Here is a 22,569-nt window from a genome sequence, read left to right on the forward strand (position 1 = left end):
TGGGCAGAACAAGCAGGTGCCTCAAGTGCCCAAAAATAAGAAAAAAAACACACTTATTTTAAAGAAGTGTGTGTGTGTTTGCACATACAGCCTTGGAAAAACCCAGCACAATTAGACATAGTTGGGGGTTCAGCTCTTGCCACTGAGTTCTTATTTTAAACCACTTATGGAATAAGGAAAACCTAGAAATGTTGTACTGCTCAGGGCCTCTACAAACCCTCCTCCAGACCTAGAAGGCAGTGAGAGGGACACAGGGTTGATCGCTTAGACAGGACGTTAGCCCAGGAAGGGCGGCTGGGGGTGTCTTGATAAAGGCTTGGGGCCAAGGTCCGGGCCCATAATGAAGGAAGAGGCAGAGGAGTGAACACCTGCCGTTGGACCCTGGCTCACCCTGCCAACCAGTTCCGGTTCCAACAAGTAGACATGAGCCCGGAAAAGCCGCCTCTGGTGGACACATTAGGAGCAGGTGCCCTTTCTTCTGGGTGCACGGCTTGGTAACTAGAGCGGAGCTGGGTTTCAGCCCCACTCACTTCCATGCAGAGCGCCAGGGAAATGAGGGTGAAGTAGACAGTCCCAGCTTCCTGCAGACAGTGTCCCCTCCCTCAACTTCAAGCCCCCACTGACTTCCTTGGCCAGTGGGTCTGATGGATTGTTTTCCCATGTGCCACCCATGTGACTCCAAAGCTGTCCTCCAGCAGCTCCCAGCGCGGGCACCTCGGGCGGAGCGTGGGTAGAGATGCGCAAGAACGCAGTATAGATGTGAGTGGGCCGTAGCTTAGCTTTCTTGCCACTGAGGCTTTACCAACCAAGGTGACAAATGAGGTGAGTGCCAAGGAGGCAAGGGACCAACTAAGGTAACAGTGTTTTAAAAAAATTAAGTCTCTTGGCAGCAAAGTTAGGCTATGTAGTAGGCAATCCCAGTGCTAATGTGAAGTGTGCTAAAATGTAAAATGCCAATTATCATTCTAGGAAGGAGCTTACCAATACCAAATATAGACTCTTGTGGCATTACTGTTACCATTACAGAATTGGTACCCGAGAGCCAGCAGAATCTCCCTATGAAATAACCTATTTCCTTCCCCTCCTGGACAGGCGGTCTGTAACTGTTTGCCCAAATACACTGGAGACGGGAAGGTCTGCACACTCATCAACACCTGCTTAACCGTGAGTATGGTTCTGGGGCCGGTGCCCTCAGTGGACAGGCCTGGGGTGCCTCTGACCCCCCTTCCGGGGCATGGCACACAGAGGAGCCTCCTTCAGAGAGGCTTCTGGGCCGTGAGGCTCATCTCTCCCTCATGTTCCAGTTGTAGTTGGAGAAACTCCATTCTCTGCCTCTGTCTTCACATGGCCTTCACCTCTATGTGGGCATCTTCTCCTCTAGTAAGGACTCCTGTGGACTCCACCTGCTTCATCTAGGATGCTCTCATCGCAAGATCCTTATTTATATCTGCAAGGACTCTCTAAACAAGGTCACACTCAGAGACATCAGGACTTAGGGCATGGGCAGACCTTTTGGATATAGAGCAAGCACCCAGCCTAGTCAGAACTTGAACCCATGTCTGTCTTACTCAAAGGCTGTGCCCTGGATCACTTTTCGGGTGCTTGTTCCTCCCACGAGGCAGCAAGCCCCAGAGGAGGACCAGTCTCTGCATCTTACTTCCCTTCTCCATATCACCAGTCTCCAGCCATGGGCATGAGAACAGCACAGATGCCACATAATTAAAGCCCTTCCTCTCCAAGCTCCATCCTGACTGTCCCCTTGTGTTAGTCTGGCAAATTCCTCAGGGGAACACGTCCCCACGTAAAGTGATTGCAGAAAGTGGGGTGCTGGGATATGGAACTGTTAGGACCAGACCCACAGCCAGCTTTATTTCCACAGCCATTCTTCAGTGATCCTCTCCATCTGTCTGTCTGTTTTTTAATGGCCACCTTGTCTTGGCAACTCACGCAATGAACACACACGCACCTGGGACTCAGGTACAAGAGTCATTAACTCATGGCCCCTGCACCCATGACCGCCATCACCCACTGGATTCTTTTCAAGAAGAAGGGAAGTTTGTTTCTTACTTTAATACTTGAGTAGTATTAAAGCATGTTTTTCTGCTGATGAGTATGATCCAATAGAGAGAAGGAAACTGGTACTGAGGGAGGGAAGGTGGATTGTTACAGGAGGAAGGCACAGGAGTAGATGAGGGGAAAGGGACCCAGAGCTCACAGCTGAGCCTCCAGGAGGAGCAGGGGCAGTGGTAGGTAGGCAGGCAGGTAGTTGGTTAGTTGGTGAGTCAGGCAGTTAATCAGGTGGGTAGTTAGTCAATCAGTCTGTTAGTCAGCCAGTTACATTCATGGCCTTTAGTGTGAATTAGCTTGAAAATGTCTGTGTCTGACCATTCTAACTAAATTGTGAGTCCCGCGAGGATAGAGACCACTCAAATTCCTACCTATCCGGTGGGAGACCTCATACAGGATGACACACATCTAGGTCGATGGGCATTCCCTAGATACCAGGCACCATTTTAGGCACTGGGAGTTCGTCAGTGACCAAGCGGCAAAGTCTCTTCCCTTCAAGAGTTTACACTGGGGGGGGAAGAGACGGACACTTGGTGTGTAAGGGACTGGTCAGTCAGTTGTCAGTTTATTTGTTAAATAAGGGAAGTAGAGTTGGTGACCAGGCCCAGGCAGGTGGTGGGCGTCAGGGCAGGGAGATGGGCTGGTTCCTGTGTCTATTTTCTCCATAAGGTATGAGGTGAGCTCGTCTGCTGGGAGTGAGGGCCAGGGGTTGAGAGTTGCAGGGAGGAATGAAGGAGTGACGTGTCTTCTCCAGGGAGAGAGAAGGTAAATGCGCTCGAGGAGTAGGCAGTGTCGGTGTGTGTGTGATAACTTTGTTGGGAGTCCACACAGCAACGCCCCGCCCGTCCGGCAGGGCCCAGGGGCAGTGGTGTGCCGAGCCCTGCTGTGGGCGGCTGGGCCAGGGACGCGCGGGGAACCGGGGGTGACTGGGCCCAGTGAGTGGGCGGGAATGTGGGTGAGAAAGAAGTTTGGCTCAAAGGAGGCTGGAGCCACAGCATTGGAAGAGGTGAGTTGAGATGATAAAAGCTGGTGGTCAGAGAGAGAGGGATGTTGAAACAGAGCTCTCAGGAGCGTCCACTTTAATGTTGGGACAAAGTCAAGGGTGGTCCGGCAGTGGTGGCGGAGGCAGAGTGGGGGCAGGTACGGTGGAGACCACTGGCAGGGATGTTGATGCCGCCGAGGATGACGACAGGTGTGGAGGGAAGGCCGGTGATCCAGGCACCACAGCTAGGACCGAAGAAGAATGGGGGATCATAGATTCCATCTTGCAGAAGGCAGCTTTCGTGGAGAGTTCACTGAGCTGTGTCAGCTTGAGGCAGGAATCCGGGACAGTAAGTCCCTCCCGGACCCGAATATCATGCTCCACAAAGACTTTGGGAACAATGGTTAGTGGAAAGGAAGATTTTACAGCTGGCCTTCAAGTCTGTTGACCTCCTTCTTTGTCAACCCCATCAGCGTTCTTTCTCCTGAATTCATATTTTTTTCCCCACTTAGAAACTTGGCTTAAGCTGCAGAGTCCTTCTTGGTGTTCCATGGATGTCAGCTTTGAACTGTACTTTGCTTTGTTTCTATTTTAGGTCTCTGTCCCATCTTCCACAGTTTTTAAGCTCGTTGTGGACAAGGACAGTGTGTTCTTTCTGTTTTATACCCACTGCCTTCTAGCTGATGACTGCTACCTTGACTATTATGAGATCAGAATTTAAGCCTAAAGCTGGGAATTGTCAGACAAGATTGGTGCCTTTCTGGCCAACTCCCTGGTGCTAAGAAATTTTCCATTTGGCACCTCTGGGCTTGTCTATATAGGGCTGGAAATCTGCTCGGTTGGACCCGAACATCTTGGGATACAAGGCTAGGTGAATAAATGGCCCTTACCACTCTAGGGAATTGAAAGGCAAGTTCAGGAAAGGGGCAAATCATGCCAACAAGTCAGTTAGAGAGTGAGTAAAAAACTAAATTTCAGTACAGAATTGCTTGGTGACTACTGGCAGGGGTGGTAAAGAAACTGATCTGATTCCTATCCCCCACCCCTTGAAAATGTGACCAGAAAAACGGCGGCTGTAGCGAATTTGCTATCTGCAATCACACTGGGCCAGAAGAAAGGACATGTACTTGCAAGCCCAACTACATTGGGGATGGGTTTACCTGCCGTGGCAACATCTACCAGGTAAGGAAAGGCATGTTTCCATAAAGTAAACCGTACATCCCTCACTGCGCTAAGAATCCAGGTTACCCAAGGGAAGGTGCAAGAGTTTTGTAACTTAGAAAACTCTACAAAAAATGGGAAAGACTGTTCTTATATAAATTGGCAATGAGAAGGGATTTTATCTACCCATGGGAATTCTCAGATCGATGGTTCTAGAGTCAGAAGCACCTGGGTTTGAATTCAACTCCACCAATTAGAAATGTGGCATTGGGCAATAATGTCACCTCTCTACACATCAGCTTTCTAATCCATTAAAAAAAAAAAATACTAATGGTACCAAGCCCATCGGGTTGTTATCAGAAATAATGTATGTAACCGGCACAGAGCACACAGTAACTCCAACGAATTACCATGATGTGGGTTGCTGTTGGAGCGTATGGGTGCGTGCATACGCACGAGCCTCTCTACTGCATATGGCGGATGAGAGAGTGTAACACTTGTAGATTTCTACCCCTTTGTCAAGTGAACGTTCTGTTATTTGGCTTAAAGAGGGCCTAGAGCATTCTGGCTAATCAAATATTCTTGTTAATGGAGAACTGAAATCTGCCATAAACCCATAACTGATTTTTTAAACATATTTCAACTTTTAAAAATGCTCCTAAAGCTCAGCTGCTTCTGGACCTTTCTTTGATAAATCAGACGGTGACTCCAGAAAGGTTTTGGAACTCACAGCATGTCCCCGTAGTCGTTCTGAACATCAGTGGAAGCCTGTAGTTGGGGTTTGGAAAAGGACCATCAGGGCAGATTTCCAGTTGAAAGTATAGGAGAGACTCTGGACCTTAGAGAAGTTGTCCTATGACAACCCTGGATGGTTCTTGCATATAATCCCAGACATGAAGCGGCCCTGCCCTGTCTCTGTTTCCAGGAGCTTCCCAAGAACCCAAAGACGTCCCAGTACTTCTTCCAGCTGCTGGTAAGTACATGTGTGTCTGTCTCTAGCTGTAGGACTTGGGTCTCCGGCCAGATCCGAGGAAACTGTCGCTAGCCTCTGGAGCTGGTGAAGGGCGAAGAACGTCTGGAAGCATGGATTTCTGAAATAGCGTCCCTGTTGGTCATTTGTGGACTTCTCAGGCCTCGGGTGGGCAGCAGGAGTAGACCCGAAGACACCCTGGCCCATTCGACACACAAGAATGCAGTGTGTGCAAAAAACATCACACCAGTGGAGGAAGGAAGCATCACTGGGGCAATCAGGGAACTCTTTGGATGAAAATATTATGTTAGATCTCTATGCACATCATACGTCGGAATAACTCCCAGATATATAAAAGATGAAAGTCTAAACGAAGAAAATCGTAAAACCCAGAAGAAAATATAAGTAGCCATAGGACCTTAGCATTGGCAAGAAGACAATTAGAACAGCTAAGTCATTCATCTTATTACTTACATTTGTATTATTATCCCAATTATGTAAAATATTTGTATGTAGAAAGACACTGGAAAAGAATACCTAGAAATAACGGGTGAGTTCTAGGCAGTGGGATTATGGGTGGTTATTTCCTTCTTTATGCTGTATTTTCAAGTCTTTAAAACAGTAAGCATGTGTTATTTTTATAACCATATAAAAATAAACATGATTTCAATGACAAAGAATGCAAATGGATTTGGGGCACCTGGGTGGCTCAGTCAGTTGAGCATCCGACTCTTGATTTCAGCTCAGGTCTCAGGGCTGTAAGATCAAAGCCCACATCAGGCTCTGCCCTCTGTGGGGAGTCTGCTTGAGATTCTCTCTCTCCTTTTCACTCTGTCCTTCCCCTCCCCCACTCACAAGCTCTTTCTGTCTATAAATAAATAAATAAATAAACAAATAAATAAAATTAAAGAAAAAAAGAATCAGAATGACTTTGAATCCGAGACTAAATAAAACACAGATCGCCCAGTTCAGTTTTCCCGCCAACTCTCTCTGCTATTTGTTTGAACCAACCCCCCCGTCTTTATGTCAAATAGGTGACATGTGGCCCCACGTTCCTTCCCACAGGAGCATTCTGTGAGAGACCTGAGTGGTCCAGGCCCCTTCACCGTCTTTGCACCTTTATCTGCAGCCTTTGATGAGGAACCTCGGGTAAGCATGAAGCTCTAGGCGAGCAGAAGAGGTTTGGGACTGGAAGCCAGTCTTTGGGGGTCACCTTGGAACCAACGCTGGTGACATTTCTGGGCAGGAGATTTAGGATCAGCTAGTGCTGATCAGCAATGGAATGGGCTGCCTCTCAGCATAGGGACCCCTATAAAGGGAAAGGATTTAAGTGGATTTGGGGTGCAATGGCCAGAGGCCCACTAAAAAATATTTCTGAATAGGGTAGGAGGTTAGAAAAGATCAACAACTCTTAAATGATCCAAACCTTCCATAGATGAAAGAAAGAACAAAAGGAAGGAAGGAAGGAAGGAAGAAAGGAAGGAAGGAAGGAAGGAAGGAAGGAAGGAAGGAAGGAAGGAAGGAAGGAAGGAAGGAAGGAAGGAAGGGTTAAAGGAATTTAAATAAGTCTTTTTTCTTGCGGACTTTATCAGAGCCTTTACTATTCTAACATTCACTGGGACTCTTCATACTGGATTACCCATTAACATATAAAAATGTAGCAAACATTTATTGAGTGTGCCAGACACTGTTTCTAGCACCTGGCCTAGATTAATTCATTTAGTGTTCACAACAGCCCTGTCAGTTGGGTGCCATTATCCCCATTTTACAGTCCAGGACATTGGCAAGAAGTAACTTTTCCAAGGCCATATGACTAGCAACTAGTGGAGGAAGGACTCAAACATGACTCCAGAGCCTGTGTCCTTCACTATGCACACTGCTTCTCTATGCATATATTTTAGACACCAGGTAGGCAGAGGCACACAAATACCTTTTGAAAGATGTTGACATTTGATAGTTTTTCTCTAAAAAGCATCAAAAGAGAGATATGAAAAATGAGAACCTTATGGGCCTTTTATTACTTTTTCTACTTTTTATTAATGGTTAATATTGTTTGTGTTTTGATTTACACATGGAAAAGTATCGTGATCTTTTACCATACTAGAGGTTTGATTCTGGCCCAGGTACCTCTCCAAGAGGGGCAGGTGCTATGCGGGGTTTTCCAGCATTTTTCACAAGAAAAGTCTTTTTTCAAGTAGCATCTCAAAGGACTTAGGGTCCCTGCCCATGTGTTGCGAAATGCTGGGTCGGGAGAACTCCAAGCTCCCTTCCATGCTGAGAATGTATGTTGGAAGCAGGAAAGAAACGAGGACCACTGTCTCCCTCCTGCCTGAACAGCCTGTACCCTGTAACCCTGACCACCAGCCAGCCCTGACTGCCTCCTTCCCAGTCTAGGTGGGGAGAAAGGCCCCTGGAAGGCATGAGGGAGGGGACAGCAAAACCTTCTGGCTCTGGCTGGAACCCTCCCATCTTCTATTACAGATTAAAGACTGGGACGAACAGGGTCTCATGGCCCAGGTTCTTCGCTATCATGTGATCGCCTGTCACCAGCTGCTTCTAGAAAACCTGAAATTGATCCCAAATGCTACTTCTCTCCAAGGGGAGTCAATTGTCATCTCCGTCTCTCAGGTAAGAGAGGCCACCCACCAGGTGGGCATCAGGAAGATGCCCCTCTCTCTTCTCTTCTTCTTTACAGTAATACCAGTAATAGTGGTAATAACAACTAACACCTGTTGAGTGATTTCTATATGCCAGGTAGTATTTTAAGTATTGGATGTGTACTGACTTATTTTTTTTTTATTTTTTTTATTTTTTTTTTAAATTTTTTTTTTTTATTTACTTTTGAGAGAGAGAGAATGAGGGGGGGAGGGGCAGAGGGAGAAGCAGACTCCCCACTGAGCAGGGAGCCCGATGCGGGACTCGATCCCGGGACTCCAGGATCATGACCTGAGCCGAAGGCAGTCGCTTAACCAACTGAGCCACCCAGGCGCCCGTGTACTGACTTATTTAATCCTCAAAATAATCCCATGATGTAGATACTATTCTTTTCCCCAATTTACAAATTAGGAAACTGAGCTCAGAGAAGTTAAGTAACTTGTCCAAGGTCACACAGCAAGTAAATATGCAAGCTGGAACTGAAACTCAGAGGTTCAAGCGGTCATCAGAACTGCTTTTGGGGGGCGCTTGGAAGGCTCAATCATTAGGCGTCTGCCTTCGGCTCAGGTCGTGATCCCGGGATCCGGGGATCGAGCCCCGCATCGGGCCCCCTGCTCCGCGGGAAGTCTGCTTCTCTCTCTCCCACTCCCCCTGTTTGTGTTCCCTCTCTCGCTGTGTCTCTCTCTGTCAAATAAATGAATAAAATCTTAAAAAAAAAATTAAAAGAAAGAACTGCTGTTGGTCGGGAGCCAGCCAGGGATGAAAACTTCTGACCAAAGCCACTTGGCCATGCTGGTCCCCTCGCCCCCCCACAACAGAGAACCAAGAGGTGACTGTAGAATCCATTGCCGAGAGAAACAAGTGTGTGGTGGGGGCAAAAGGTGGTATAGAGAACACATGTGAAAAAAGGAGCCAATTTGGATCTGCTTGTTATTTCATATTTGAGAATCACAGTGAAATGACCATTGTGGTTGGTTTTCTATTAACTTCTGCAGGTGAGATTACAGGCTTGTCTCAATTTTCTTTTTATAATCATAATAAATAAATGGGCTCAAGTATCTTCAGATTTTGCCCACAGCTCTACTTAAACGTTCACTTTCATGATGAGTTAGCACGTTGGTAAAAGCATTCTGAAAGAAGTAATTTTGTATCTTTGTGCTCATTTCTTTTTTTCCTTTTTTGGTTAATTTCAGGACACAGTGTATATAAATAATAAGGCTAAGATCATATCCAGTGATATCATCAGTACTAATGGAATCATCCACATCATAGACAAATTGCTGTCTCCCCAAAACTTGCTTATCACCCCCAAAGATGCCTCTGGAAGGATTCTGGTGCGTGAACTTTTTGTCATACTCTCAGCACAGAGTGACCCATAATAATCATAACTTATTATCACAATTCTGATTTTAAGCCATCATTTTGAGACATTTTAATTTTGCTGCTTCAGTCTCAAGCTACTATTAAAAGCCTAGTGAATATTATTCTAGTAAGAAGTAAATAGGTAAAAGTCTAATTTAAATAGATAAATGGATTTTATAAGTTTCTCTTTGGTTTCTATAAGGACTGGAAGATGGAGAAATTACACAGCTGGATGAGACAGATGATAGGTAGAAAGATAAATAGATATGGGGCACCTGGGTGGCTCGGTCAGTGAAGCATCCGACTCTTAATTTTGGCTCAGGTCATGATCTCAGGGTCGTGAGATCAAGCCCCGCACTGGGCTCCGTGCTCAGTGGGGCCTCTGCTTGAGGATTCCCTCTCTCTCTCTCTCTCTCTCCCTCTCCCTCCCTCTGCCCACATGCACTCTCTCTAAAATAAATAAATAAACCTTAAAAAAAAAGAAAAGAAAAGAAAGATAGATGATAGATAGATTAATAGATATCACTCAAACCAAACCTGGAGTAAAACTCCTTTTCAATTGAAAGAAAAGACAATTTTGAATTTTATTGTTATTTATTAGTATTGGCAAGGGTTTTTCATTGTAGACAACAGAACCCATTATACCTAAGTTAAACAAAAAGGAGATCCTTAAGATATTAAGTTTATCACCAAATCCCTAAGAAAGCCAGAGAGCCAGATGCTACACAGCTGGGAGCAAAGCAGCTCAGGGAGACCTGTAAAGGGAGGAGCCCTGACCTTACCACGGGGCTGTCCTGACCTGTATCCAGCCTCAGCACCTGCAGCATGCAAGCCTGAACACCAGATGCCTCCACCATAGTGCCGGTCAGAGTCTCCCTCCTCACAGTCACGCCCACCTCATGTGGTTTCCTTCCACCAATAAGTTTGGTAAAAACCCTTGTGCTTGCTGGATGCTCTATCACCTAGAAGGCTGTAGCTGCAAGGCAGTCTGGGAAAATGAAGTGCATAGCCCTCCAGCCTCTGTAACGCAGAAAGGCACGGGTACATCGGAGCTGGAGTAGGTGCTGATGAGCCAATCCACAGTACCTGCGCATTATCTTACCCTCATTCTATTCCATTGAGCTTTTGTTAAAGTGCTTTGTGAACCGTACGAAGAAAAGTGTCGTTCCTATTCTTATTATCTTTGCAGCAAAATCTTACGACAGTAGCAACAAACCATGGCTACACGAAATTCAGCAACCTACTACAGGTAAAGACCTAGGGGGTAACCTGCCTAAGGAGTTTGGTTTTTTGGAGGGTTTTTGTTTGTTTTGTTTGGGGGTTTTTTGTTGTTGTTTTGTTTTGTCATTTGGTGTTTTATTTGGGGCGCTAGCCAGCTGTCCTGGAATCTGTGTCAGGAAGTCCTGATTTTCTATAGAGCGAAGTCATGCTCTGCGATTCCATTCCCCAGATAGCGTAGGGTTTGTTCGGCTATACAGTGTACATTGGCTGAATTAGAAACTGAAGTATTTGAGACAGGAGCAAGGGAAAGGAATTAGAGTGTACCAGTCCCTGAACTAGGTGTTTCACATCTGGAATTATTGCCTCCATGATAGAGATGGGCAAGCCGAGGTGCAGATGTGGAAAATCGACACCAGGGTGCATAAGTAGAAATTGCACTTAAAACTATATCTTTCTGACTTCAGACACTTTTCCCACAAATTGAGTAGAGAAACTTCTTGTTCAGACAAAGATTTCAGAAGAGAATCAGGGAGGGACGGGGTCCTCCAAGGTCCCCTCTCCTCCACCTACCCTGAGATGTCCCAGCCCCCCACCCCATCCCCCACCCCTGGGGCACAGTCTACAAACCTCTGCACAAACCAGCGATTTCCAAAATGGCCTAGGGCTCACTCTCTGGGGGCCTTTTCAGAAATGGAGATTTCAAGGTGCTCAAAATGAGACTCTTCAGGGAGGTTACAGGCAAGTATCTTGGCCAGCTCACCCAGCCCCAAAACCTCATAGTCACCCCCACACCTGAGCATCTCAGAACTTGCTTTGATAGCAAGTTAGCAAACCTCTCTAGGGCTCAGTAGAAGGGAATAATAAAGCCTACTTCATAGGGCTGTTGGGAAAATTACAAGGACTAATGTATATGATGCACCCAGGTTATAGAAGGCTCTCAGAGTGATTCCTCTCCATTTATCTGGCAATTTCTTTTTTGAGTCCCTGTGAGCTAGAAATCTTATAAATACATAGGAGTATCTCAGTATTGTGTAAGTTTCACTTTTTTAAGTGAAATATGGGGAAAATGCTAAGGGGGTCTTCCAGAAATTAAAATATTTGGACAATAGTAGCAAACAAACAAACAAAAAAATACTTGTTAAAGGTTCTTTTTCTACTCACAAAAGCCCAGAATTTGACTGTCTGTTTTGCAATCTAAGAAAATGAGGGTCAGAATAGTTGAGGTGTGATGGACCTCTAGTCTCAGGCTGTCACCCTTGAACCAGCTGGAGTCCCAATAAGCCCCCAGGGTAGGCACGAAGGGGATCCCCCCAACCCCAGCTGGCTTTGGGTCTCAGGAAGACACTGTGCCTCGCCCCGTGGCTGGGCTTTGCTGTGCACGCACCTGACTCCCTGTGTTTCAGGATGTGGGCTTGCTGGGCATCATCACTGACCCTATCCACACTCCGGTCACTGTCTTCTGGCCCAGCGACCAAGCCTTGCAAACCCTACGCCCCGAACAACAGGATTTCCTGTTCAACCAAGACAACAAGGACAAGCTGAGGGAGTATTTGAAGTTCCACGTGATCCGAGATTCCAAGGTATTTCGTTTGCACACAGATGGGGTCCATTCCAGGAATGGTCAGTGTGTCTCCACCTCCGAGGTGCAAAGGAGACCTGAGCAGCCCCTGTCCCACTCTGTCCTCCTCCGACTGGCCGTGGTTAATTGACACCCACAGTGTGCCAGGCAGGTACCATTTCTCCGACCGACCATTATTTTTTTTTTCTAACGTTAACCAGTACCCAGGAGCATCATTCCTCTGCCCCAGGTCACATGGCCAAGTGGCTGTTGGCAACAGCTCCAGAGGGTGTCCAGGTGGGCTCATTCTCCCCCAATTCCAAAATTTCTAGGCAAAGGGCTGACTCAGCCAGGTGCAATCAGCGGTTCACCCCCGAACGGACCCACCGTGACCAGGGAAGCAAGATCTTGTAGGCACGTGGGCAGCTCTTGCTGAAAACCTGTCACTGTGCGTCCTCAACCAGGACCCATGTCTCTCTCCAGGAGTGAGTCTGTCTAAGCCCAGAAGGCCAAGTGCCCTAACTCTGGCTAAGCCAAGGACCTGTGTTAGTGTCTTAGGGCTGCATAATAAATAACCACAAGCTGGGTGGCTTGAAACAACAGAAATGTATGCCCTCAGAGGTCTGGAGGCTGGGAAGTCTGAAATCAAGGTGCTGACAAGGTTGTTCCTTCCAGAGGCTCAGACGGAGAATGTGTCCCATGTTTCTCTCCTAGCTTCTGGTGGTTGCTGAAAATCCTTGGTGTTCCTTGGCTTGTTGATGCATCCCTCCAGTCCCTGCCTCTCGTGTCGCATGGCTGTCCTCTCCCTGTGTATTTCTGTGTTTCCACATGTCGTTCTCCTCTTCTCTTTTCTTCTTATAAGGACACCAGTCATATTGGACCAAGGGCCCACCCGACTCCAATGTAACCTCATCTTAACTAATTGCATCTGCAATGACCTTATTTCCAAGTAAAGTCACATTTGGGGGTAATGGGAGTCAGGATGCCAATAAAACTTTTTGGGGGTCACAGTTCAACCCATAACCACGCCCTATGCCGTTTCCCTGACCCACTGATCACATCATTGGCTTCGTACACCTACACGGCATCTACCATGGACTCCCCAACATAGAGGAAGCACAGAGGGGTGACTGAAACTAGCCCAGCTGGAGGAGACTTTCCCTACAGAAAGAATTTCCAACTTCCTCGAGAGCCCGCGATGAGTCTTCCTTTTGATTATGTCTGCCGTCATTTTAAAGCTGGAAAAACTTGTGTCTGGATTTGGTTTGTTGGTAAATCTCCTTTGGGCGCTTCTGCAGCCCAGATGTGGCGTATTAACGTGGCACCATCGCTCCTACAGATTTTAGCGGTGGATCTCCCCAGGACCACTGCCTGGAAGACCCTGCAAGGGTCAGAGCTGGGTGTGACGTGCGGAGCTGGCGGCGACATCGTGAGTATTCACAACAGTCCCCAGCCACTGCCCCCTCAAGGGAATATTCATTTTTTCCTCGGTTGACAGCTAGCTCTTTTCTCTGGCTGCCTTTGGGGGTATTACGCTCAGAGTGGGTATTTAGATACGAAGAACCTGATAAATCCTGGCCCAGCACAAGCCCTGGTAGCAGGTGTTAGGGAGCCCCCCACCCTTTACACTTGCAGGGAGCAGCTCTGGGTTGATTTTTTTTTTTTTTTTTTTTTTTAGAGAATTTATTTTGCACTATGAGACACTCCGCTGAAGCAGGAAAGCACACTGCCATTCCTTTGCCTTCCATCCCAGCCCCCCTGCAGCCTCACCTCTGGCCCCTTGTTGGCAGTCAGAGCCACAATGACAGTGGCTTAAATATATAAGGGCGTGTGTCTTTTAAGAAGAAATCTGGAGGCAGCCAAGCCTAGTATGATGAGCTAGTATGATGGCTCACTGGGGGAGGGCCTTCTCTTTGCTCTGCAACCCGTTTTCAGCTGCAGAATCCCCTCAGGGTTCCACATGGCTGCGGCAGTGCTGAGCTCCAACCACCAGGTCCACTTCCGGTCCAAAGGAGGAAGGATGAAAGGGATGCAGCTCCCTGCTGAGTTTCTTCCCTTCAAGGAGCCTTCTTAGAAGAGCCAGACAACATTCTGTTTATAGCTTATGACCACCCAGAATCCCTTTGCTGTTTGCAGTGGAGTTGCATTGAATTTATAAACTAAATATGAGAAATGTTAGCATCTTTACAGTCCAACTTCTAGAAGGTTATTCCAACATACTTATCCTCTTGAGATTAGCTGTACTATTTCCATAGATCAAACTGGACACCTATCAAAGAAGTATAGTAAGAATGTCCACTACTCATTCAGGTGCTAATATAGCTTTCAGAGCACTTGGCAATGTATTATTTAGTTTGAGCTTTATAATCACCCTATGCAATGGATCCTTAATCCTATTCACCTGGTGAAAACAATTAAACCTCAGAGAAGTTCAGTAACTCCCTCATGGTCACACAGCACGAAAGTGCAGGTGGAGGATTTAACCAGTTTTCCAGTGCTCTTGCCACTAATCACACTGTGTCCATCCCATCAATAGATGCTGAGATTTATCTTTAACCCCACCCCCCAGAACTTTCTAAATGCATTTTGCTTCCTCCGGGGGTGGGTGGAGATGTATTCAACAATTTACTAGCTGGGTGAACCCTAAGGAAGAAAGTTCTAATGTCTCTAAAGCACGATTTAGACAATGCCTAGTACATGTGAAAAGAAGTCATTGTCATCATTATAGAGTTACAGCCCATCACTTGTATATCCTGAAAAAAAAGGTCATGGCTGCACTTGGCTAGAAGCTAGCACAAAGTAAAAACAAACAAACAAACAAAAACAAAAACAAAAAAAACCGCACTACTGCACAGGAAGTGGCCACATGACCAAAGCGGATCCTGAGCCACAGTCAGGTCATGCCTACTCCAGCCCATCACCCCCCGCTGCCCCTGTTCCTACTCTGTTGGAGGCAGCGTGACGGAGGGGTCCCGGGTGCAGGCTCAGAGGCTGCGGGCCTGGGTAGGCGTGCCCACACCACCCCTCCCCGACTGCCGGGCCTGGGGCAAGGTGTGGACCCTCTCCTGTCTCCGTTTTCTCATCTCTAAACAGGGACCCTAGTAATAGTTGCTGTCCTCTAGGGTGCTGTGAGGATGAAAGGAATGCGCACAGGTACACGGCATCACTCGGCACATAATACATGCTGGCTGTTGGCTGTGTATATCTTACATCTATAAGAATTTATATATATATATATACACACACACACACACACTTCTTTCTGAGTCTTGCAGGTGCTGGCCACCTTAGATGGCCTTAGGAAGAAGAGAAGTCTGAGAAGGATTGTTGACTGTTTTCTTTCTCTCTCTCTCTCTCTCCTCTCCCCCCTCGCAGGGCGAGCTCTTCCTCAACGACCAAACATGCAGAATTGTGCAGCGAGAGCTCTTGTTTGACCTGGGTGTGGCCTACGGCATTGACTGCCTCCTGATTGACCCCACCCTCGGGGGTCACTGTGACACTTTTGCCACATACAATTTTTCGGTCAGTCCCCAAAACAGTACCGTAATAGGAGACCGTTGGGGTTCAGCCCTCACGATCCCGCATGGTCTCTGCCATGAAACCACTGAGGGCTGGTCCACCTGGAGCCTGGGGCCCACGAGATCTGAGGGCCAGATGATGGTGCTCTTCAGACATTCGCCCATTCATTCAACAAACATTTTTTGCTATTCTGCCAGATGAGACCATATAAAATTGCCATATTTGGCAGGGTATGATTGCAAAAATGGCAACTTCATAGGGTTCAACCTAGTATTATATGCCACCCACACCACCGCTGATTTACTCATTCATTCATTCATTTAACAACAGTGATTGAATGTCTACCCTGGGCCCTGCTTATATGAGGCGTTGTCATTTCACACTCATTCATCTGTCCAGTATCATGTTAGAGTACTACCTTGGAGCCAGTCATTTGGCTCAATGCTCATCTTACCCCTAAAGGAATCCAACAATAGAAGTTGTTCTCAGCCACTCTGTGATGTAGATTTGGAAACTGAGTCTCAAAGAGGGGAAGTGGTTTGCATGGCCAATTCTGTGACTGGTTGGCTTGGGTGCCTGGCAACTTCTAGGGATTCAAGAAATATCCCAAGTTCTTGAGATACCAGGCAGCCAAAGTAGGAGATGAAAAACCAGTTGTCCTTTCTGCTGTAGAGGTTGTGGCCTTCTTAACTTCCAAAGTATATCGGCACACATTTTTGCAGTTAATAGTTTCCATCAGCAGTCCTCTGAAGACCAAATAGCAGCGAGAATCATCGTCTCTAGTTTGTAGATCAGAAAACTGAGGGTCAAAGCATGTGCCTGGCCAGAAGTATCCTAGCTGGTTTATAGTGTGCACATTTCCCACAGCCACTGGACCAGATGCCTGAAGGACACTGCCCGCCCTGGTCCAGCTCTGTATAGCAGGGAACTCTTCACCTCAAACAACAAAAACCAAGGAGTTGAGGGCCAAGACAGACCTCCAGAATTCTCCATGGCAAAGTCACAGTGTGCTCGCTTTTGCATTCTTGATCATAGCCAGAATTTTAATCAAGATTAAGTTGTCAACTCTCCAAAGCATTAACCAGGGGCATATCCTTGGCTTGCCCAATATTCTTGATTTTTAAGCATTTCTTTTCTTGCATACTAGGGAGATTGTTGGAGCTGCACCAATACCCCCAGCTGCCCAAGGTGGAGTAAACCAAAGGTAATTATGAATGCAATGATAATGTTTGGAGCACAATGTTTTTTCCATTATCAGACCCCAGTGTTCTGGTTGGTGTGAGTGTGTGTGCATGGGTGTGCATTTGCGGGTCTGTTGTACAACTGCAATTAGCCTCATTCTTTCGATAACCAGGCATCCTTAGCCTCATTGAGCCCAGGCAACCTGTCAACCCAGTACCCACCTTCTAGGAACTGTCTAGAAAAATCGTGGATTGTAGACTTAAAAGGGGCTTCAAAGATAATGATAATTATACAAATAATAGCTGCATTTTGTTGGCTGCTATCCCTGTCCCTGGCTGTGCACTGGGCCCTTTATTTATTTATACATTACCCCTCATTGTAACTCTCATAGGAAGCTATTATTTCCTCCACTTATGAAAAAAAAAATGTATCTCAGAGAGGGTAAGCAATTAGGCCAAGACCACAGAGCTAATAAGGAGCAAAGCTAGAATTAGGGCCCAGAAAGCAACATAAGAGTAATGGTTAAGCCAGTGAAATTTGGAGTCCATAGCTATGGGATCCAATTCCAGTGGGTAATCTTTGGCAAATTACATAATCTATATAGTTTTTCCTCCGTAGGATGGAGCTAATTACCATTCTGTGTGTGGCTATTAGGAAAAGTGCATTTTAAAATGTGGGTACAGAGCCTGGCACATAGCAAGCACTCATTAAATAGCTTTTTTATTTATCCCAAAGCCAATTTCCCTCTACTCTACTAGTAAAACCTCGTAACAAAAACCCCCTTGAATTAAAAAAACAAAAACAAAAAACAAAAAACAAAAAACCACCCCTGCCAAACAAAATGGAACTATTCCTTCCCTACTGATGATTTGGGGGCCTTACCACAGAAGCCCCTCCCCCCATGGAAACCATCTCTCCCCCACTCCCTCCCCAAGAAACCGCACCCTTTGCAAACAGCTCTAAGGGTCAGCAAGTCCTTCCTCTTAAGACTGCGGAGAAATCTTTCTGTGGACTCTAGCTCTGCCGCCTCCCCCAACCATCTGCCTATCTACACCCCTAAGAAAAGAATTCCTTGTAAAGGGCTCCGGGGGCCATGGAGTGCCATTCTCGATTTGGGCAGTACCCAGGATCCTCCGCTGGGGGCGGACTAGAGCCAAAGAGCCCAAGTCCGGGCGGTGGAAGGCGGAGGGTTAGTGCGCTTTCTTCCTTTAGGGCGTGAAGGAGAAGTGTCGATACAACATGTCCTTCAAAGGGTACCTGGAAGGCTGCCGGGAGCAGTGCACCATGGTGATACGGCTCCCCAGGTGCTGCAAGGGCTACTTCGGGCGAGACTGTCAGGGTGAGGGCGCCTCTTACCACCTCGCGATTCTGAAAGGATTGTGCGATCACTGGGCAGTATTTGAAAGTAGGACGCTGTAAAGCAGGGGTGGGGGAGGGGGCGTCGGAATGCATTGCTCCCAGTAACCCTCTAAGAGAAGATCCGCAATCATTCTAAAGAGTTGCGTAGCTTTCCTTCTACTTTTTTCCTTGTGTCCTATTTTGTTTGTTACGGAGCTGAGACCCTCCTGTGTATTGATTGTCGTTGTGTTGTGCTTTTTTGCTCAACATGATAGCATCAGACATTTCCCATGGTGCTAGAAACACCGTATTTCATTTCTGATGCTAGTCCAGGATACTGGTGAGCACATGAATTTAAATGCAAAGAATTCTACCTTGGCAGGATGTTATGCTAATATGAGGTCTGGGGGCCATTGTTTCCCGGACCCCCCACCCCATTATGGGATGTATGACATCACCTCCCTCTCTTGCCTCACCAGGAAAGGGCTCCTTGCCAAAAGATATTTAGGCCCATCCTGAAATCTTGGTGTATAGATAGAACTTATGGCCAATCATAACAAATGCCATGGCACTTCCCATTGGCCACACATTGTTTTAATTAAGCACATTTATTGCATGCTACTTCCCATATATAACAACACATTTAAACCTGGCAACAACCTCTAAGAAGTAGAGGCTCCATTGTTATCCCCACTTTACAGATGAGAAAATCGAGGCAGAGAGAGGCTAAGCATCAAGCCCAACGTCCTGCAGAGAGTCCCCAGAAGCCATGGTTTTAACCACCATGTGTCCTCCATTCACTGTGGTCCAGCTGAGAAAATTCTGGGCTGGGAGTACACACGATCACCCAGTACCCACACTCCATCACTTAAGTGTGCACAAAAATCGGTGGTGTCCCTTACATTTGCTCAACGCTTTATGTTTTCAAAGTGCTCTCAGTTACAGTAACATTGTTTTAAAAGATGCTATTTATTTGAAAGAGGGAGCACTAGCGGGGGGTGGGGAGGGGTAGCGGGAGAAGGAGAAGCAGACACCCCACTGAGCAGGGAGCCCAGTGCAGGACGCTGGGATCATGACCTGAGCAAAAAGCAAATGCTTAACCGACTGAGCCACCCAGGCGCCCTACAGGAACATATTTGATCCTCAGTCACAATGTGGTCTAGGTCATCATCATCATCATCATCATCTAGAGCTAAAAGAACTGAAGCTTCAAGAAATTCAGCCCAGATCTACTCAAATCCAGCCCTCTAACCCCCAAATACAACACATGGTTCAGCATATTGCTCTGCCACGGTAGAATCCTATCAGATACATTTAAGTTCGTGCTCCAAAGGCCACTGGCTTGCCCTAAGCCTCTGGTGACACTATGTGGGTGTATCCCCAGGGCCACGGTCTCTCTGGGCTCATGCAGATGAGCCCCGCAGCTGAGGGCTGATCAGCAGCACATAACAAAGGTACTGAGCTGCTCTGGGTCTTGGGAGACTGTTAAGTCACTGCTGTTTCGTCTCTTCCAGCCTGCCCTGGAGGAGCGGATGCCCCCTGTAATAACCATGGTGTGTGCCTCGATCAGTACTCGGGCATAGGCGAGTGTAGATGCAACACGGGCTTCAACGGGACGGCGTGTGAGCTGTGCCTGCCAGGGAGATTCGGGCCTGACTGTCAGCGTAAGTGGCCCCCACTGCCCCTGTTTTAGCCTCTTGTCCAGCCGTGTGCTCACTGTCCTCGTCCGCATCACCTGCCTGACCCAGAAGCATCCCTCTTCCTCTCTGCCATCCACCCACCTCCCATCCACCTGCCTTTACATGCTTTTTCCTTCCCTGAATGTATTCCCAGTTGCCATCCACTGAAAGAGCCCCATCTCTAGAAGTGAAGTGCACATCCCCTGCAGCCATCCACACAGGCCGTGGCTGAACAACACTCATTCAGTCATTCAACCAACATGCATTTAGAGTCCTTATTCGTTTTGACAGCTCATGTTTACAGTTAATGCGTATGGTGCACCTGCTATGTGCCAGGCAGATATGGTTTATCATTTAATCCTCACAACTACCCTTTGTGGGAGGTACTGTTATTATCCCTACTTACCAGATGTGGAAACTGAGACGCAAAGGGGCTAAGGGACTTGCTCAAAAGCCAGGAAATGTTCTAAGTTGTAGGGATACAGTGGTGTTGGGAGGGGGCCAAATCCCAACTCTCAAGGAATATACGCTCAGAAACAAAGGTAGTTATAAAGGTATAAAGAGAAAGAAGCAGGTGAAGGGGATGTGGAAGGCAGGGGGGCACTGTTTTAGAAGACATCTCACACCGGGCATTTTTGAGGCAAGACTGAAAAGAGGTGGGGGCAGGTGTGGGGATCTCCGACGGCAGCTCTGCCCAAACCAATTTGCAGTCATGCTGGAAATGTTCTATAACTCTCCCATCAGGAATGGGGGCCACTAGCCACATGTGGCTATTGAGCACTCAAAATGTGTGACTAAGGAACTGATTTTTTTAATTTTAATTAGCTTAAACTTACATAGCCACATGTAGCAAGGGCTACTGTACGGAGCAGTGCAGACCAGACGAATGGCTTTCCTAGAAGAGAAATGAGCAAGTGCAAAGGTCCTGAGGCAGAAGTCGGCATGCCGTGCACTGGTGGTGGCTGAGCAGAGTGGGCAAAGAGGAAGAGAGGAAGGAAATGAAATCTGAAGGCCACCAGGGGCCAGGTAACATAAAAGGTTCTTGGCCAGAGACAGCTCTTCATCTATTCTAAGTGTAATGGGTGGCCAGTGGAGGACTGTGAATGGGGGAGCACTTTGAGCAGATTAGAAAGGATTGCTTCAGCTGCCCCAAGACGAACATATGGTCAGAGAGCAAGAGCAGAAGCAGGGCCACCTCTGGGGAACTGAATGCAACAATACAGGTGAGAGCCGGTGGTGCCTTGGGCCAGGGGGCTAGTGCTCAGGGTGAGGCAAGAAGAGAAAGAATTGGTACATACCTTGAAGATTTCACTGTTAAATAGATTTCTCTGTTAGGTGACCCCAGGTAAGGTTCTGTCCTCTTCGTATTCTGTTACATACCCTATGACGCCCTCTGCTTCTGTGTTTATAACACTCACCAAGTTTATAACTACATGTTCAAAAGCCAGTTCCTCCTAGACTGAAAGCCCCGTGAGAGCAGGAACCTTATGGTTTATGTGGTTCACGGTAAGCTCATTGCCTAGTTGTGTCCAGCCCATGCTAGCCACTGACTGTGTTATTTTGAATGAATGAAAACGATGACGTCAGCATGGTCCTCCCACACGGACAACACAGCCAACAGGTGGTCAGTGAGCTGGCTGATTGGATTTCCATCCCTGCTCACTGATTGCCCATCACCCTCCAATTTGCTTTACAGTCTGCGGCTGCTCAGCCCACGGACAGTGTGATGACAGCACCACGGGCTCCGGGCAGTGCTTCTGTGAAACGGGGTGGACGGGCCGCTTCTGCGACACTCAGACAGGTCTGTCCCAGGAGCACTGCGGCGGGGCCTCCCAGAGCACCCAGTTGAGGGTGGGGGGGTCTGCGTGACCCCTGGAAAAAACCAACAAAGCAGGAGTTTTCTTTCCCACACGGAAAAGACGATCTGGATACATGGCCCCAGGCCTCAGGAGGTTTGGGGACTTGAGGGAAAACTGGCTGAAAAGATTTAACTCAAAACCCACGAAACACGCATGCAGTCCTGTGCAATCACGGAAGGACCCAGCTCAGGCAGACAATACAGAGCTGGGCAGGAGTGGTCCCTCAGGATCGTGGTCCCATGTGGCAACACAGAGGCCGAGTGGTTTCACAGAAAATGCACCCTTCTGTGGAGTCCGGGATCTGACCCCTGGTTCTGCTAGTTAACTAGATGAATGGCCCTGGGTAGCCCACCGGTCTGGGCCTCCATGCATTCATCTGCAAAAGGAAGTGCCTGGGGGCACCTGGGGGGCTCAGTCGTTAAGCCTCTGCCTTCAGCTCAGGTCATGATCCCAGGGTCCTGGGATCCAGCCCCGCATCGCGCTCCCTGCTCAATGGGAGGCCTGCTTCTCCCTCTCCCACTCCCCCTGCTTGTGTTCCCTCTCTCGCTGTGTCTCCCTCTGTCAAATAAATAAGTAAATAAAAAAGGAAGTACCTGTTCCACCCTTTGCAGGGGAAGAGGCGCTGACAAGAGCTGCCATTATCATTGTCACTCATGATCCTCATCACGCGATCTAGATCCTTCCTGAGCAGCCAGTTTTCTGAGGCGTCCCGTACACCCTGAACCCTGAGTTCTGGTGGAATGTCCAAGATGTGAAGGTTGAATTACCCACTGTGAACCACTAGGGGCAGGAGGGCATGACTAAATTCTCCCTCTGGGCTTAAGCCACCTGAGATCCCAGAATCCCTGCACCTCCCCTCCTCCCTGACCACCCCATGGCTCCACGTTGCTTGTTGACTGGGCCGCCCCATTCACTCACCAGAGCTCCAGACTTCTCCCAAGCTGAGCGGTGCCCTCAGAAGGCCATGTAATTTCTCCTCCAGTTCAACAATCTCCTTCTGGGGACCCCATACCCAT

General features: G+C 47.6%; 1 protein-coding gene across 2 annotated transcripts in view; it reads left to right on the forward strand.

Moving 5' to 3' along the window:
* STAB2 (stabilin 2) overlaps positions 1-22,569 on the forward strand; it is a 144,753-nt gene that overhangs the window by 102,334 nt on the left and 19,850 nt on the right. For both annotated transcript variants that reach the window (XM_028121647.2, XM_088025671.1), the window contains exons 44-57: positions 1,093-1,164; positions 4,112-4,231; positions 5,136-5,183; positions 6,246-6,329; positions 7,662-7,808; positions 9,029-9,169; positions 10,387-10,446; positions 11,822-11,998; positions 13,316-13,405; positions 15,352-15,498; positions 16,643-16,699; positions 17,890-18,016; positions 19,530-19,679; positions 21,391-21,495. In XM_028121647.2, the coding sequence (XP_027977448.2) occupies positions 1,093-1,164; positions 4,112-4,231; positions 5,136-5,183; positions 6,246-6,329; positions 7,662-7,808; positions 9,029-9,169; positions 10,387-10,446; positions 11,822-11,998; positions 13,316-13,405; positions 15,352-15,498; positions 16,643-16,699; positions 17,890-18,016; positions 19,530-19,679; positions 21,391-21,495 (1,525 nt within the window). The remainder of the gene's footprint in view (positions 1-1,092; positions 1,165-4,111; positions 4,232-5,135; positions 5,184-6,245; positions 6,330-7,661; positions 7,809-9,028; positions 9,170-10,386; positions 10,447-11,821; positions 11,999-13,315; positions 13,406-15,351; positions 15,499-16,642; positions 16,700-17,889; positions 18,017-19,529; positions 19,680-21,390; positions 21,496-22,569) is intronic.

The sequence above is a fragment of the Eumetopias jubatus genome, unplaced genomic scaffold (genome assembly GCF_037043125.1).
Source record: "Eumetopias jubatus isolate StellerSeaLion01/CBP00866 unplaced genomic scaffold, mEumJub1_p1.0 scaffold_8, whole genome shotgun sequence".
Taxonomy (NCBI): Eukaryota; Metazoa; Chordata; class Mammalia; order Carnivora; family Otariidae; genus Eumetopias; species Eumetopias jubatus.